The following is a 15,789-nucleotide window of genomic DNA, read 5'->3' on the forward strand; positions in this document are numbered from 1 at the left end:
TTAATAACACTTCAAGATAGCATACTTTGAGCTAATTCAGGCTAATTAATTGAGCGGGGGCGGGGGGTCAGTCAGTTTGGTTAACTGTGTGCTTAAGATCATGTACAATTCCATAAGTACAATATCCAAATTAAGTACATAAAATTAACATGGACGTATGCGAACATTGTCTCTATTGTGTATGTTGCAAATGCACAAAAAATCACTTACATCTGTCGCTCTCAGCTGTTATTATCTATAGAGCACCCCCACCCCCGTTGATAAACAAAATGACGTCATGAGTTTTGAGATTTACCTTCAGGACAGTCTAACCACGCACTGAATGGTTTAGATTTTCGTGTTTCCATCATGAAACGTAGAAATGACTAAGAATTTCAGCCCACATTGTGGTGACGTCATGCTTTAAGTGCGCAAATAAACAGAGAAGTATTATTAATAAGCGAGTGAGGATTTAGCACCAGAAATCAAAACAACAGCAAGATTTGAACTGAGAAAACCAAACTGAGATGGGCTGTATCATTGGAAGTGTACGTACAAGACTAATATTTTTGTTTTGCTGTTTTAGATATTTCATCGTGCGTAGATACCAATTTTCAAATTGGCGTATAGTTCTTCCCCCACCCCTTCTGTTTTACAATAAGACACCAGCAATTTTGTGATATGTAACTGGTGAGCGAGGTACGTAGACTAGATAATAGTTCAGTATTTGTCTAAAAAGGCCTTAGAAAAAATAAGTAAAAAAAAAAAAACAGCCAAGACGAATATCCTTATAAGTAGACCAACAACCTGTCCACAGCCTTTATTTTTTTTTTCACCCTGACAGACTGGTCGCAGAAAAAAAAAACAACAAAAAAACGTACGAAGATGCGGTAGATTATGGAGTGTTAGTTCTTATTGGGTAACTTTCTACTAATTAATAAACTTATTTCACCTAACTAGACGGTAATTATAATCCCTCTTGTATGGCATTAAGTCCTTTACAACACTCACTTTTAGTATTTATCCTCATCAGAACAAAACACCTGTGTATTTATCAGCTGTTGATCTTGAATTTCAATTACTGATGAATGCAAGTAAATCAGCTAGTCCAACATGTAAGACATGACGCTGATTTATATGTTGTACCTAAAAAAAGTCAACATGTGCTATGTCTTGCATGTAGAACTAGTAAATCAGCATAATCTGAACACAAGAGTAATGCATTGTAACCATCCCACGCATTAGTTCCCAGTGATACAGGTTTTGCTATACAGTTAACAGTGCAGAATTTGGTGTCATAAATGTTACATCACACACATGGTTTTCCCCAAATGTCATACATATATCAAGATGCCCATGTTAATTAATTTTGAAATACCGGATTAGTTGCAATTCATTTCTGTCAAAATGGACATGGTTCATCTCATGAATTGTGTAAAAATGAACTTTTCATGGTTCAACAAAACATGTAACATAAGACACTAATGGTTGCTTGCAATAGACTGTTTTCAGACATCATGATTGTTTATGTAAATACTCACAATTCAAGGTGAATACACCTTGTCCCACCATTTTGCTTCCTAACAAACCTTCGTCAATACATATATTCGAGATAAAAATCTGATTTATTGATCAATAAGGATATTTACATAGGCCAAATGATGCACAGATTATACTTGAAATTATGTGCCCCTATAGCATGACAAAGTAAACCTTGAAGTTCCATGGCTTGTTTCGGAGGATGGAATACTGAAATTGAACTGCATTCATGCATATTTCAATCAAACAGAAATGTAGATATTTCTAGCAAACAGACAATATAGTGATTTTTATATATTTTTTATTGTGTCCACCAGATTCCCATCTTTGAAGGAGCATTTCTGGACAATAATCTTTGTCATTAAATATCAATTATGGAATCAAATTTCATAGCATGTCTATTACTTTTATGTGCATATACTTTTTGTGAAAGTAAGAGCTTGTGCCAAAGGCAGTTGACAAATCAATTTTAATTAGTATGGTCAAATTAATTGTATTTCTGGTGGAGTTATAAATGATGGATGGAGGATGATATTGTATGTAAGTTAGAACTGTTCAAAGATGTTCTTTCATTTTCTGTGTATTAAGATGAAATGTGTGTGTAACAGAATATGCTTTTGTGTTGAATATCAAAACATAAGTATTCTTGAAGTACTTTAAAAAGTTTGAAATTATATATTAACAATTGGCTTTTTAACTTGAACAATAACCAAATGACTGATTTTACCCCACGAAAATTGAAAATCATCCCATGTTTCTACTTATTTGTGTATCCATTTGTTTATGGATGTGTTTACTGAGGGATAGATTTGTTGATGAAAAAATAACAAAGATGGTTGATGATTTCATTGTTGTTTTATTTGAAGAAAAAAGAGAAATTGCTATGAACTTGTTCGCTTGACATGCCTAATAGAATGTGATGTATTAGGACATGTTATGAATAAAATGAAACATGCCATCATAATTTTCTGTGAAGAACACTTGTTAGGTGCGGGTTTTGCATGGCTATGGAATCAAAATGGCAGACTTCGAAGTACATGTTTAATGATGTTACATGGAAACAACAGATATTCTCAACATCATTGAAAATATCCAACTGATGTTATTGTGTGATAAAAGAGACCCAAAGAACCAATCTTCCTTACTATATTGAACATTAAAATCATCATATGAAAACTCGACATTATTTCGTTAGATATGCAGCAGAATGTTATTTTTGCTTTTTCACATAATAATAATAATAACAATGTGGACTTAGTACATGTACAGCCTCTAATCTCTAGAAGTTCTAAGTGCTTAACAATATTAAATAACATATCAAAAGATATTCATTGACAAGAATAATAAAACAGTAATTACAAAACTAAAATATGCTGACACTAATTAAGGAAGTAAACATTATTAAGTTTTGAATATACTATTAAACATTATTAAGTTTTGAATACATTATTTAAGTAGACAATCTTTTTGCAGTTTTGTTGGTGTAATTTGTTAAATTTGGGGAATTCAATTTTTGTGTCCTTTGTTGCAGCCATAAAAGGAGTTTTTTGTCTCCCATTTTATGTTTTTGGAATCAATCTCATCTCATTATATCATCTAATACAACTACTGTATGATTAGTCTTTGTTTTTGGAATCACTCAAATCTCATTATATCATCTAATACAATTACTGTATGGTTGGTCTTTTTTTGGAATCACACATCTCATTATATCATCTAATACAATTACTGCATGGTTGGTCTTTTTTGGGAATCACTCACATCTCATTATATACATCTAATACAATTACTGTATGGTTGTTCTTTTTTTGGAATCACTCACATCTCATTACATCATCTAATACAATTACTGTATGGTTGGTCTTTTTTTGGAATCACATCTCATTATATACATCTAATACAATTACTGTATGGTTGGTCTTTTTTGGAATCACATCTCATTATATCATCTAATACAATTACTGCATAGTTGGTCTTTTTTGGGACTCACATCTCATTATATACAGTGGAGCCTCATTAATCCAGACTCCGTTTATCCGGAAACCTCGCTATCCGGACATAATTCAACAGGAATGGAATTCCTAAATGTTAATTTGCTCCGTTAATCAAGAAATCCACGTTCCGGATCCGGAAATCAAAATCGGGGACCAAAGTGTAAAATTACATTAAAACTTGTCTCGATAATCCGGACATAATCTATCCAAAAATAAGAAAATTCGAAAAATCGTATGTGAAAATACAATCAGAAGAATAATACATAAAACACAGTAGTGAAGCCCTTGAGAATCTATGGCCACTATCAATAACTAAGTAGTGTGACCATATTGTAACCAGCGATTGTATAAACAATGTCTGTTTTAGCTAGTCGCCGACAGGGGTGTTAATAATTAAATAAACACACTGGGATCAAATCGTCCACGCTTTTTGGCATATGGTAAATAAATTAAAAGTGTCATTAAGCCTCTTTGTTGTTTACCAATTGTATGTAACAATCGCAGTTTATTGTTTGCTATGCAAATACATTTGACATTTTAAGCTGTGGACAGTATAGGGCTTCAAAGAATCCAGGCAAACAAAGGTTACAGACTTATTCAGGAAATTGACATAATAAATGTATGTACAGTACATACATGTACATGAACATAGTGTGATGTGTTCGATGTGTTAATTATCTAAACTTATATTTACTGTATATGTACATACAAGCACATGTTATAATAACGTGAAATAAACACAAATTAATAGATGTATTCATTAATTTGTTTCAACCATTATTGAATATACAGTACATTACATTTAAAGCTAGCTTATACATGTACACATATACGGTATGATATCATAAAATAAAAAATGTGCATGATTCAATTATCCGGAAAACTCGTTAATCCGGACATATTCGCTGGGAATGAATGTGTCCGGATTAACGAGGCTCCACTGTACATCTAATACAATTACTGTCTTGTTGGTCTTTTTTGGGAATCACATCTCATTATATACATCTAATACAATTAGTGTATGGTTGGTCTTTTTTGGGAATCACATCTCATTATATGCATCTAATATAATTACTGTATGGTTGGTCTTTTTTGGGAATCACTCACATCTCATTATATCATCTAATACAATTACTGCATGGTTGGTCTTTTTTGGGAATCACATCTCATTATATACATCTAATACAATTACTGTATGGTTGGTCTTTTTATGGAATCACTCACATCTCATTATATACATCTAATACAATTACTGTATGGTTGGTCTTTTTTTGGAATCACATCTCATTATATACATCTAATACAATTACTGTATGGTTGGTCTTTTTTGGAATCACATCTCATTATATACATCTAATAGAATTACTGCATGGTTGGTCTTTTTTGGGAATCACATCTCATTATATACATCTAATACAATTACTGCATGGTTGGTCTATTTTGGGAATCACATCTCATTGTATACAATACAATTACTGTATTGTTGGTCTTTTTTGGGAATCACATCTCATTATATACATCTAATATAATTACTGTATGGTTGGTCTATTTTGGGAATCACTCGCATCTCATTGCATCATCTAATACAATTACTGTATGATTGGTCTTTTTTTCTCATTCTACATTTTCTGTTATGATAAAGATAAGTCATTGTAACTTACATGAAGAAGAAATGTAATGTTAGACCCATGTTTTTGCTCCGTGAACTGGGTCTAGTGGGAAACATTTTAATGACGGTTTTACAGTATGCATTAACTGAATGCTTCACTCGTGTTGATTGCATGGGAAAAATTTCTTTCCTGAAAGAAATACAGTTATGAAATCTTCTCGACCCAGTATCAGAAGGTATTATTTCAATTTATTGAGCAATAATGGATATCCCAAAAACTGGTTATCCAGCTTTTTTAAATTAAAATTCTTGAATTTAGTTGTAACACATGAAGCATTTTGCATTCAAATGAAGTAGTTGAACTCTCTCACTACTTTATAGCTGTTTGTAATATTTTTTATCTTATGATCTTTATGGAACAATAATTTATGTACATAAATGGTCATCTACATAGATGCAACTGATTTCGAAATGCCAAGATGATTCATTCCAGTGTTGTATTGCATTCTGTAGTGGGTTTTGCTAATATATGTAAGGCCCCTCCCCCCAATGTGTGTTTCCTATTGCACCAGTTTAAAAAGTTGGGTGGGGAGGTATTATTTTTATAAACAAAAACATATAATGATTAATATATGTAATGTACTAATTGCATCAGGTACTGGGCTAAACCAGCTCAATTAGATGCACAAGGGAGGGGGGAAGTTTTAGGGTTGGCAGTGATTAACAACAGTCTTACAAGATGGGTTTATGACTTCTTTATTTATCTCTGACCCATCACATAATGCTTCTGCACATTAACTGTTAAAGAACTTCATGTATTGAAATCAGATTTAATTAAAAGGCAGTACATTATGAAAATTTATATAAATTTGATTTTCAACATTTTCTGAAACACTTTTTTGAGTGTTGGGCCATGTTTTTTCTCGTGTTAAAACGTTGTTGTTCTCCATAGGGTGGTGGTGACATCGTTGTCACATTCATATACAGAGTTCCAAATTTTGATTGTGGGAAAAGATGACTGTAACCATGGAAATAAGTGGTCAATATCTGGGTCTCAAAACAGGCCTAGAAAAATCCCAAATCTTGCAATGTTTATAATAAATGCATATTTCAGGGGTCGAACTAGACTTGAATTGTAGGGAGAAGTGAGAGCAAAGCAAGACACACAAAATATATATATATATATTTGTGTGTATTTGTGTTGTTTTCATTCTCTTATATGAATTATGCCCTCTGCTCATATTTGCATTTACCATTGGTTTTAGGTATTCATTTATTTTCAAGTAGAAAATAGAAGCTATACATTGTAGTGGACTTTAACTGAGTAACTAGATTACAGTACATATATTGTAATTGCAAGTTAGTACAAATGCTTAGTCAACTACCCTTAATCAAGAATTTTTCTTTTTACTTTCTAAAAGTTCACTATAAATTGGTAGTAGAAAAGATTTATAAACTTGTTTGAAACAACCTCATGTATGTCAGATCATACTATCCGTCCTAATTTCTTTGTTGCCGATAAAACTTTACTGTAACTGTTCATAGATAACACACTGAAGAATTAAAGTCAGTATATGAATGAACTAAACCCTATTTTTAAACCAAATTGACACTGCCAACATGCAGGTGCATCTATTTGTAGAAACGGGTTTTCTTAATGTAACCACTCACTTTGTAGCTTCGTTGCAACAGTCCATTGATAGTATTGCAAATATAATATACTTAATCATCCACTTCGCCTGGTAGCGTGACCTCTGCATATTTTTGTTTCATTAAAAAAGGTTTCCTTTTACAAATGAATTAGAACAGGCTTAGCACAAGTAGTGGAAAGTAATTTGTCATTCATATTCTTTTAGCTGGCATGCTGTTTCTGCAGCTCTGCCTGCAGTCTCTGCTGTGCATGTTGCCCCTCATGCAAAAACTCGACATCGTCAAGGATTGCATACTCAGTGATGCTGCTGTTGGGCACCATTGTAGCCTGTGTCATGCTGGCTCCTGGTCTTAGAGATGCTTTAGATGGGGTAAGTAGGTCTCATAATCATCAAAATGAATACAGATTTCCTGATGTTCACTCAGCTTTAATAATACTGCATGCTGTGAGTAGTAACATCAGGATTGTATCTTGTCTGTGTCTTGCTGTATTTCACCAGTCTATTTTATGTTCAGAACAATCTACGGTGTAAATAATAATATAATACAGTATAGCAAATGTAAGTGTTGGAAACTGTATCGTTTTTTATGTAGAATAGGTCTGCATGTAGCCTCCCCTTGTTCTGGAATGTAGAATAGGCCTGCATGTTGTCTCCCCTTGTTGTTCTGAGCTGTAGGATAAGACTGCATATAGTCTCCCCTTGTTTTGGGATGTAGAATAGGCCTGCATGTTCTCTCCCCTTGTTGTTCTGGGATGTAGAATAAGTCTGCATGTAGTCTCCCCTTGTTGTGGGATGTAGAATAAGCATGCATGTAATATCCCTTTGTTGTTCTGGGTTGTAGAATAGGCTTGCATGTAGTCTCCCTTTGTTGTTCTGGGATGTAGAATAGGCCTGCATGTAGTCTCCCCTTCTTGTTTTGGGATGTAGAATAGGCCTGCATGTAGTCTCCCCTTGTTGTTTTGGGATGTGGAGTAGGCCTGCATGTAGTCTCCCCTTGTTGTTCTGGGTTGTAGAATAGGCCTGCATGTAGTCTCCCCTTCTTGTTTTGGGATGTAGAATAAGTCTGCATGTAGTCTCCCCATGATGTTTTGGGATGTGGAGTAGGCCTTCATGTAGTCTCCCCTTGTTGTTTTGGGATGTAGAAATAGGCTTGCATATAGTCTTCCCTTGTTGTTCTGGGATGTAGAATAGGCCTGCATGTAGTCTCCCTTCTTGTTTTGGGATGTAGAATAAGTCTGCATGTAGTCTACCCATGTTGTTTTGGGCTATGGAATAGGCCTTCATGTAGTCTCCCCTTGTTGTTCTGGGATGTAGAAATAGGCTTGCATGTAGTCTCCCCTTGTTGTTCTGGGATGTGGAATAGGTCTGAATGTTCTTAGAAATTACTTTGGGTTCAAAGTGATATCCTGGACTTTAAAAAAAAATGGTTTTTAATGTTTATATAGAAAAGTTCTGGCATTACATTTTAGGGGTTTTACCCATTTTACTTGCTTTAATCTTTGTTTTGTATGTCTTAAATGGAGTTTTGCAACCTCATTGTTTTTTGTCTCATGGTGCAGATCAATTTTTAGTTGGAGAAGGTTGTCTTCCCTGCGATTTTGTCAAGGTTTTTGCTTTTACTATTATACCTACCTAACTTTTGCTGAGATTTATGTGAAGCATCTACATACATGCATTAGCTTGAATAATTTCCCATCACTATATATTGCATCTAAATACATGCATTCAGTTTGAATAGTTTCCCATCACTATGTATAGCATCTAAATACATGCATTCAGTTTGAATAGTTTCCCATCACTATGTATAGCATCTAAATACATGCATTCAGTTTGAATAGTTTCCCATCACTATAGATATAACATCTACATGCATGCATTCAGTTTGAATAGTTTCCCGTCACTATATATAGCATCTACATACATGCCTTCAGTTTGAATAGTTGCCAGTTACTAGTATAACATGTCAGAATTGATTCAAAAAGCACTGCATTGACATGTAGGTTTGTTTTAGCTTGAGTGCCTTGCAAAGCCAAGGCAGATGTTGTGCTAATTTCTTGACATACATTGTCCAGTTAGACAAAGTTTTTAAGAACATTTGCATTTGTTTAAATTAGCACAATTTGTATTTTTCCACCACAGGTGCCAGGGCTGTGTAAAGACTTTTTTAATCAGCAAAGTGGCATCAATATTTTTGATGAGAAGTTTCAGCTTCTGAAGAAACACCAGTGTGATGAAGTGGTTGGTTACTTAGCCGTTTACCGTGTCTGTTTTGCGATGGCAGCATTCTTCGCCCTCTTCTGTCTAATAATGATCAAGGTCAACTCCTCCAAAGATCCCAGAGCAAAGATACAGAATGGGTAAACAAAAGAAATGGTCAGGACACAGGTGCTCAACGCGAGCTTGATGTTAAAAAAAAAAAAATAATCTAAAGGAAAAAAATCATACAGAGTGACAAAAATACCTTAGATTACCCTGATGACCCGTTCTGACATAGGACCCTCTCTATCATAATATATAAGAGAGAAGGTATGGAACTTCCAAATACTTCGCTCCACCCATGACTATCGATTTCCTTTTGCTATTTCCGTCTTTAAAGGCACGTGACCCTACTATATGGCTTGTTTTACTTCTGAGATATTTTTCTATCCATCAAGCCATCATTGACTTTTCTGTGTTGTACCAAACTGAAGTTACGGGCTCCGAAACGTGCGATTTTCGCGAAGTTTTTCATTGTGGACACTTCCGTGCTTCTATGATAATAAGTATAACCTTTTGAGTCAATCATATTTCTGCGTTTACGTGATTGCTGCCTATTTTGAAAATAGAGATGCATGTATACGATGTGTTGTGCAGTGAAGAAGACACTGTATAATACTTGCATGGAACAGGATTCCTTAAGTTGAATCGAGTTAATGGTAAGTAAAAAACTTACTTTTGCATCTACTGCTGTTCTGTAATTCAAGAAGGGATGCACCATAGAGTTGAAAACATTGTCCATATCGCTCTTGTCACCAGTTTTCAGATGAGCACAGAAGTGTCCACAATGAAGTATTTGGAAGTTCCATACCTTCTCTCTTATATATTATGATAGAGAGGGTCCTATGTCAGAACGGGTCATCGGGGTAATCTAAGGTATTTTTGTCACTCTGAATGATTTTTTTCCTTTAGATTATTGTTGTTTTTTTTTTCTTAACATCAAGCTCGCATCGAGCACCTGTGGGTCAGGGCTGATCAGATCCCACTCAACCTGACTATTCATTTTCAAAGTCAGACAAGTTTAATTTTTCTAGATGCTAGTCCAGGACAAGTACATATTTTGTGTTTTTGAAGAAGTGAGGCACTAATTTTCATTCTTCAGTCACTTTATATACCTTTATCTTACCATTCATGATAATTGTCACGTTATGGCTTAAATTCAAGTGACTGAATTATCAGCAGATCAAAACACTTCAAAGAAAAAAATTTGGTTTGATTAATTAGCAGTATTTAATAGTTTTGTTATATTGTGTTTGCTCAACCCATAGACGAGTGGATCACCCTTTGATTTAAATCTAATGAGTCATGTAATTAATTAATCACACATCCAACATTACTTTATGAGCTGATTATATCACGATTTTTGAATCTTTCATTAATAGGAACAGCTTCCACATGCAGTATGATTATGTTAATTAAGGAACAGCTTCCACATGCAGTATGATTATGTTAATTTAAGGAACAGCTTCCACATGCAGTATGATCATGTTAATTAAGGAACAGCTTCCACATGCAGTATGATTATGTTAATTAAGGAACAGCTTCCACATGCAATATGATTATGTTAATTAAGAACAGCTTCCACATGCAGTATGATCATGTTAATTAAGGAACAGCTTCCACATGCAATATGATCATGTTAATTGCTGACACTCCACTTAGAAAGGACATATTAAAACTAAAAATGAATGGATTGAACAAAAATGGCATCTCTTTATTTCAGCCTACACCTTACTTAGTTACGGAAAACCGTTGTCTGATAGGGCTTTTCTTTATGCACACCAGAAGGACAATTTTGAATGTGGTGTTAATTAAAAGAACTGAGATGGGTTGTGTGACTTTCATTCTGTCATTTGGGTCTTGAGAGGAGACATTAGGGAAAAGTCTAAATCCCATTAGGGGCCCCGAGTGGTCTAAAGCACTCTCCGTTACGGATCACTGCCATCTCACCTCTGTGGGTTCGAGTCTCGGATTCAGCCACTGTGGGTATGTGAGAAAGCTTGCCAGTAGCTTCTCGTGGGTCGGTGGTTCTTTCTGGAGTTTTCCCGGTTTCTTCCTCCACCTATAATATTGGCTGCCATGTATAGCCTATCTTGTGCTGAAAAATGGCGTTAAACCCGACAACAACAACAACAACAAATTCCATTATATTCTTGCAAATTTAAGTGTAGATGCTATTAGAGCAAGCAATAGTGTATACAAGATATTTTGACAATTGGAAACTGAACAATTGAAGAAACAAATACGTTATTTCTTTTGTTCTTTCTATGGATAAAAGTGTGTACATCTATTCAGATGTAGACAAAATTATTTATGAAAAGTGAAAAGGTAGTTGGGACAAGTGAATTTTGTGCAGCCACATGTCCTGGACAAGTGGATAGAGAAAAAAATGTGATCAGCCCTGACAGTGCTGTTAGAATTGTCCAATGTTAGCTCCCATGGCCACAAGGCCAAGTGAGCTTATGGTATGATCCTGCATCTGCTGTGTCATCCATCAATGTTTGCTATTTAAATTTTTAATAATAATAATAATAATAATAATAATAACAATACTGAACAGCATCAACAATATTTGCAAAAGAGCATCTTAGCATGATGAACTTTGAAGTTTGTGCAAGTGATGCAGATGTGGAATCAAATGCGGCTATGATTACTATAAGTATAAAAAAAGACCTCCTTTTAACACCTTAAAAAAAAATTTCCATACAATTTAACCAAATCTGACAGAAAGCATCCTGGCATGAACAGCTTTCAAATTTTTATGAATGCTTCTTATCTGCCTGTTAAATATGGCTTCCATAAGTAAAAATAGAAAAACAAAAACTTCTTTTAAAAAACCTCAGAAGGATTAGACCGTATATCACATAACAGAGGGCTTTCATTTCGATACACAGGAACAGAAGGATTAGACCAAGTATGACATGTTAAAAGTCATTCAAATTAGCATTGTGACCCTGTGGTTAAGGTACTGGATTCACAACTAGAAGGATTTGGATTTGATTCCCCACCATCAGATGATCCTGGATTGTAACAGTATGTACACATTATATTGCGTTTGGGGAAAGCATTTTAATTTTTGTCTGCGTGATATAGCCTCCAAGAAACCAAACTTCAACAGGTTTTGACCCAGTTTGACTTTGACCCAGTTTGACAGAAAGTGATCCAGCTTAAGACCTTCTACATTTATTGATAAGATTCTGATTCACCATCAAACATGGTTTCTCTTTACTATAAATATAAGGGGCCCAGAGTGGCCGAGTGGTTTAAATCACTCGCCATTCCGGATCACTGCCATCTCACCTCTGTCTGCGTGGGTTCGAGTCCAAGGCTTGGCTAGCATGGGTACGTGGGAAAGCCTGCCAGTAGCTTCTCGTGGGTTGGTGGTTCTTCCCTGGGTTTTCCAGGTTTGTTCCTCCACCAGTTATACTGACCGCCATGTATAGCCTATCTTGTGCTGAAAAATGGCGTTAAACCCTAGAACAACAACAACTATAAATATATATATAAAATTCCTTTTACACAACTTTATATAAAATCCACATAATAAAATTTGACCTACTTTGTTACAAGGCATTTGGTATAGCGGTCTTTCAGTATTAGGCATGTCCTGTCAAATGCGGATGAAGATATCAAGAGGAGCCTTGAAATAGTTGGTTTTATAAAACATACTTTCTGCAGCATTGGAAGAAATTTGAACCAAAAAAAATGATGCTGACCCAGACTGCTTGGCCAAATGCTGGCCATTGTCAAGTTTATTCTAAGACATATAACATCCATTCAGATTTATTGTACTTACTAGAGAATGCTGCATATTTATTGAAGAAAATGTATTCATAATGAAAACCATCTACAGTATAAATGAATTATTGTATTGTCTTTTATTTTTGTCGTACTCTTTAATTTTCCTTGACTTATTTATCCCCAAAAGTCTGTCATTTGTTGTCTGTGTCTGTTAGCACAACTTTACACATACCCTAACCCACTGTTTTGTTTCTAACTGAAAATGGTACCAATCTGATGTCCAATATGGCAGGCATCTTGTAAATTTTGTTATTTTGCTACATACTTTAATGGTCTTATCAACATGGGATTTTCACGAAAAGATATCTAATGATATCTAGTTGATCCTAAATGTAAATGGTACAGTGATAATCTCTTTTAGTACTGGAAATTCGTACACCCAGTCGAGTGTCTGTACCTTAAAAGGACTCTTGTTTAATAGACAGAATTTCCTATATTTACTGTGAGATCATCATAGTCTTTGTACACAATAAGCTACAATTTCCATGAAATCAGTTGACAAAGAATAAAGACATCATAGCAGTCTCTTTCAAATAAATAGGCTTGGGTCCTTTAAATCATTTGTTGTTAGCTGTAATCACGGAGGTTTGCTTAGTTCAAATGTTTACCAGACCATTATGGAGGAATTTGCACTTGTGGGTTCAGATTTTTTTGCAAATAGTGTGACAAGCAAATGATTAAAAATTATTTGTTATTATTTCATGACAATAACATTATCAGTTGCAAATGAAATTAATTACCATGTTGTTAGGTTTTTTTTCTCTGTCCATCATATTTTTTATTCAGGATTATGTCATTGTTTTAAGCTAAGGTCTATCGACAAAGTTTTAGTTTAGGTACTAATTATAACAGATCTAGAGCTTTCTTGACTCTTTTTGTAAAGATGTCTTATTGTTATATTTCCCTGATAGCTTCTGGTTCTTCAAGATCTTGATCATGGTCGGCATTTGTGTTGGTGCTTTCTTCATCCCAAGGGGAGACTTTGGAAAGGGTAAGTCACACTGACCCAAGTCAGTCAACGTTTTTTTAGAGAGTTCATTTGCAAATTAAGATTGGTTTGAAATTTCCTTGTGTTTAATGCTTTTGTTTTGCAATAATGCAAGTTTTGTCTAATCTGTGAATCACAGTACATATTACTATGTTAGATTATCTAATGTACCAGAAAAGGGTTGAACTGTGGAATTTTCTGTTTTGGGTTTAGGCTTCAATCCCAATGTTTTACCAATTGTTTGATGATAATAAATGTAATGTTTCAATTTCTGATTTAACATTTTAATGTATATCTGCTTTTGTTTGTTTCAGCCTGGATGGTTATTGGACTTATTGGTGGATTTCTGTTTATTATCATTCAGCTGATACTTTTGATTGATTTTGCTCATGGCTGGAGTGAAAGTTGGGTGGAAAAGTATGAAGAGACAGAGTCAAAGTGTTACTATTTTGGTGAGTTATCATAAAAAGGATTTGAGCCAGACACTTTCAAGTTTTCTCAATTGTACAGTGTGAATTACAATTTACTAACTTTTATTCCAGTAAAACATATAATATTCAATGTCTGCACGACAAAGACTAGGGGCAAGATAGAAGGAAAAAGTCCATAATTTCTACTTTATCATTTTTAACGCTGTCCCGTTATATAGCACTTTAGATTCTGGACATTTTTCCAGAAAAAAAAGAGCACAAGTCTAGTTTTTATATGCCATCTTGGTTAACATTAGATAAAAGAAAATATGTACCAATCTTGTACAAATTACTGACCAATTTTAAAAGTAAGTGTAATTATGTGTGTGTGTGCATGCATATATATATATATATATATATATACACACACACACACACAAATAATACTATCATACAGGTTAGAGGATTTTTAATTTGTACTCTGAGATTCGAACCCAGGCCTGCAAGTAAACAGCACCCATTGCCTTGCCTGTACACACGAGCCCATATTCCCTCACAACTAAGCACACATTACCAAAAGATGACGTTACTCAGTCGGTCTTATATGTACTCGTGTGTAGCAGACACACTCACATGACGACCTAGTAATTAATTCTCATAATTCTACATTTATAGGTTACTCCATTTGTATGGGAAAATATGAACGAGTTTTGGGATGGAATACTGCGCGAACTTGTGAGTGCAGTATATCCTTCCGACAAAACAAGTTCATATTTTCCCATACAACTGCAGTAACCTTTTTATTATATGCTCATTTTTTGAATTCTACCTAAGGTTTAATTATATAAACAAAATACACTACAAGAAACAACGTAAATGAATGAATGACATATTCCAAACTAAATACACAAGTGCAGATTTGTCATTACACAATGACATCATTATTAATGCACACATAACTCTGCCCAGATAAATTTGAACTTAGTCGCACGCTCTACATAACTTTCGAAAGAAAATGGCATGTCTAGTTAAAATTGAAATTTGCAATCATATTGTGAATGAATGCGCATTGCAACAACTTTTCCAATTGATCTGGAATGAATATATTTTGGTATTTTGTTTGATTCGACGAAAGTTTGTGAATTTGGACTGGATTCATCTGTGCAAAATATACCTGAAATACATTGGATTGAAGTGGCGTGGGAGAAGCGTGTTTACATCTGCAAATGTGTTTCTGTTTCTGTCATAGAATGTTTGAAATCATTACATGGGAAAAATATGAAGTCTTTCAATTGCAATTATCAAAAAGACGCTATGGAATTTAATGCTTATTTCATTTTGAGTGCAATAAGGAGGATGCATTTGCACTTATCATCAAAATTACAGCACAATTTCGAAATGTGTAATCCAGATTGAAAACCTATGACATGGCTCATGTAATTCGGATTTGCAGAATTAAGTAAAAAACATTTTGAGGAAATTCAGGATGTAAAATCGTAAGTATATTTTATTTTGCCATTCTTATCACCAGCTAAAGAAGACAGTGTATGCCTTGTCACTT

The 15,789-nt window shown here is 34.4% G+C and overlaps 1 protein-coding gene across 4 annotated transcripts in view; it reads left to right on the forward strand.

The window, feature by feature from the left end:
* Nucleotides 1-375: 375 nt before the first annotated feature.
* The window catches only part of LOC149771183 (serine incorporator 1-like), a 66,239-nt gene continuing 50,825 nt past the window's right edge, over nt 376-15,789 (forward strand). For all 4 annotated transcript variants that reach the window (XM_089948761.1, XM_089948763.1, XM_089948762.1 and 1 more), the window contains exons 1-5: nt 376-527; nt 6,978-7,142; nt 8,913-9,130; nt 13,742-13,821; nt 14,133-14,270. In XM_089948761.1, coding sequence (XP_089804887.1) covers nt 507-527; nt 6,978-7,142; nt 8,913-9,130; nt 13,742-13,821; nt 14,133-14,270 — 622 coding nt within the window. In that variant the 5' untranslated portion in view covers nt 376-506. The remainder of the gene's footprint in view (nt 528-6,977; nt 7,143-8,912; nt 9,131-13,741; nt 13,822-14,132; nt 14,271-15,789) is intronic.

This window comes from Sinohyriopsis cumingii, unplaced genomic scaffold, assembly GCF_028554795.1.
Source record: "Sinohyriopsis cumingii isolate HCF-2022 unplaced genomic scaffold, ASM2855479v2 utg002074l, whole genome shotgun sequence".
In the NCBI taxonomy this organism is placed as follows: domain Eukaryota; kingdom Metazoa; phylum Mollusca; class Bivalvia; order Unionida; family Unionidae; genus Sinohyriopsis; species Sinohyriopsis cumingii.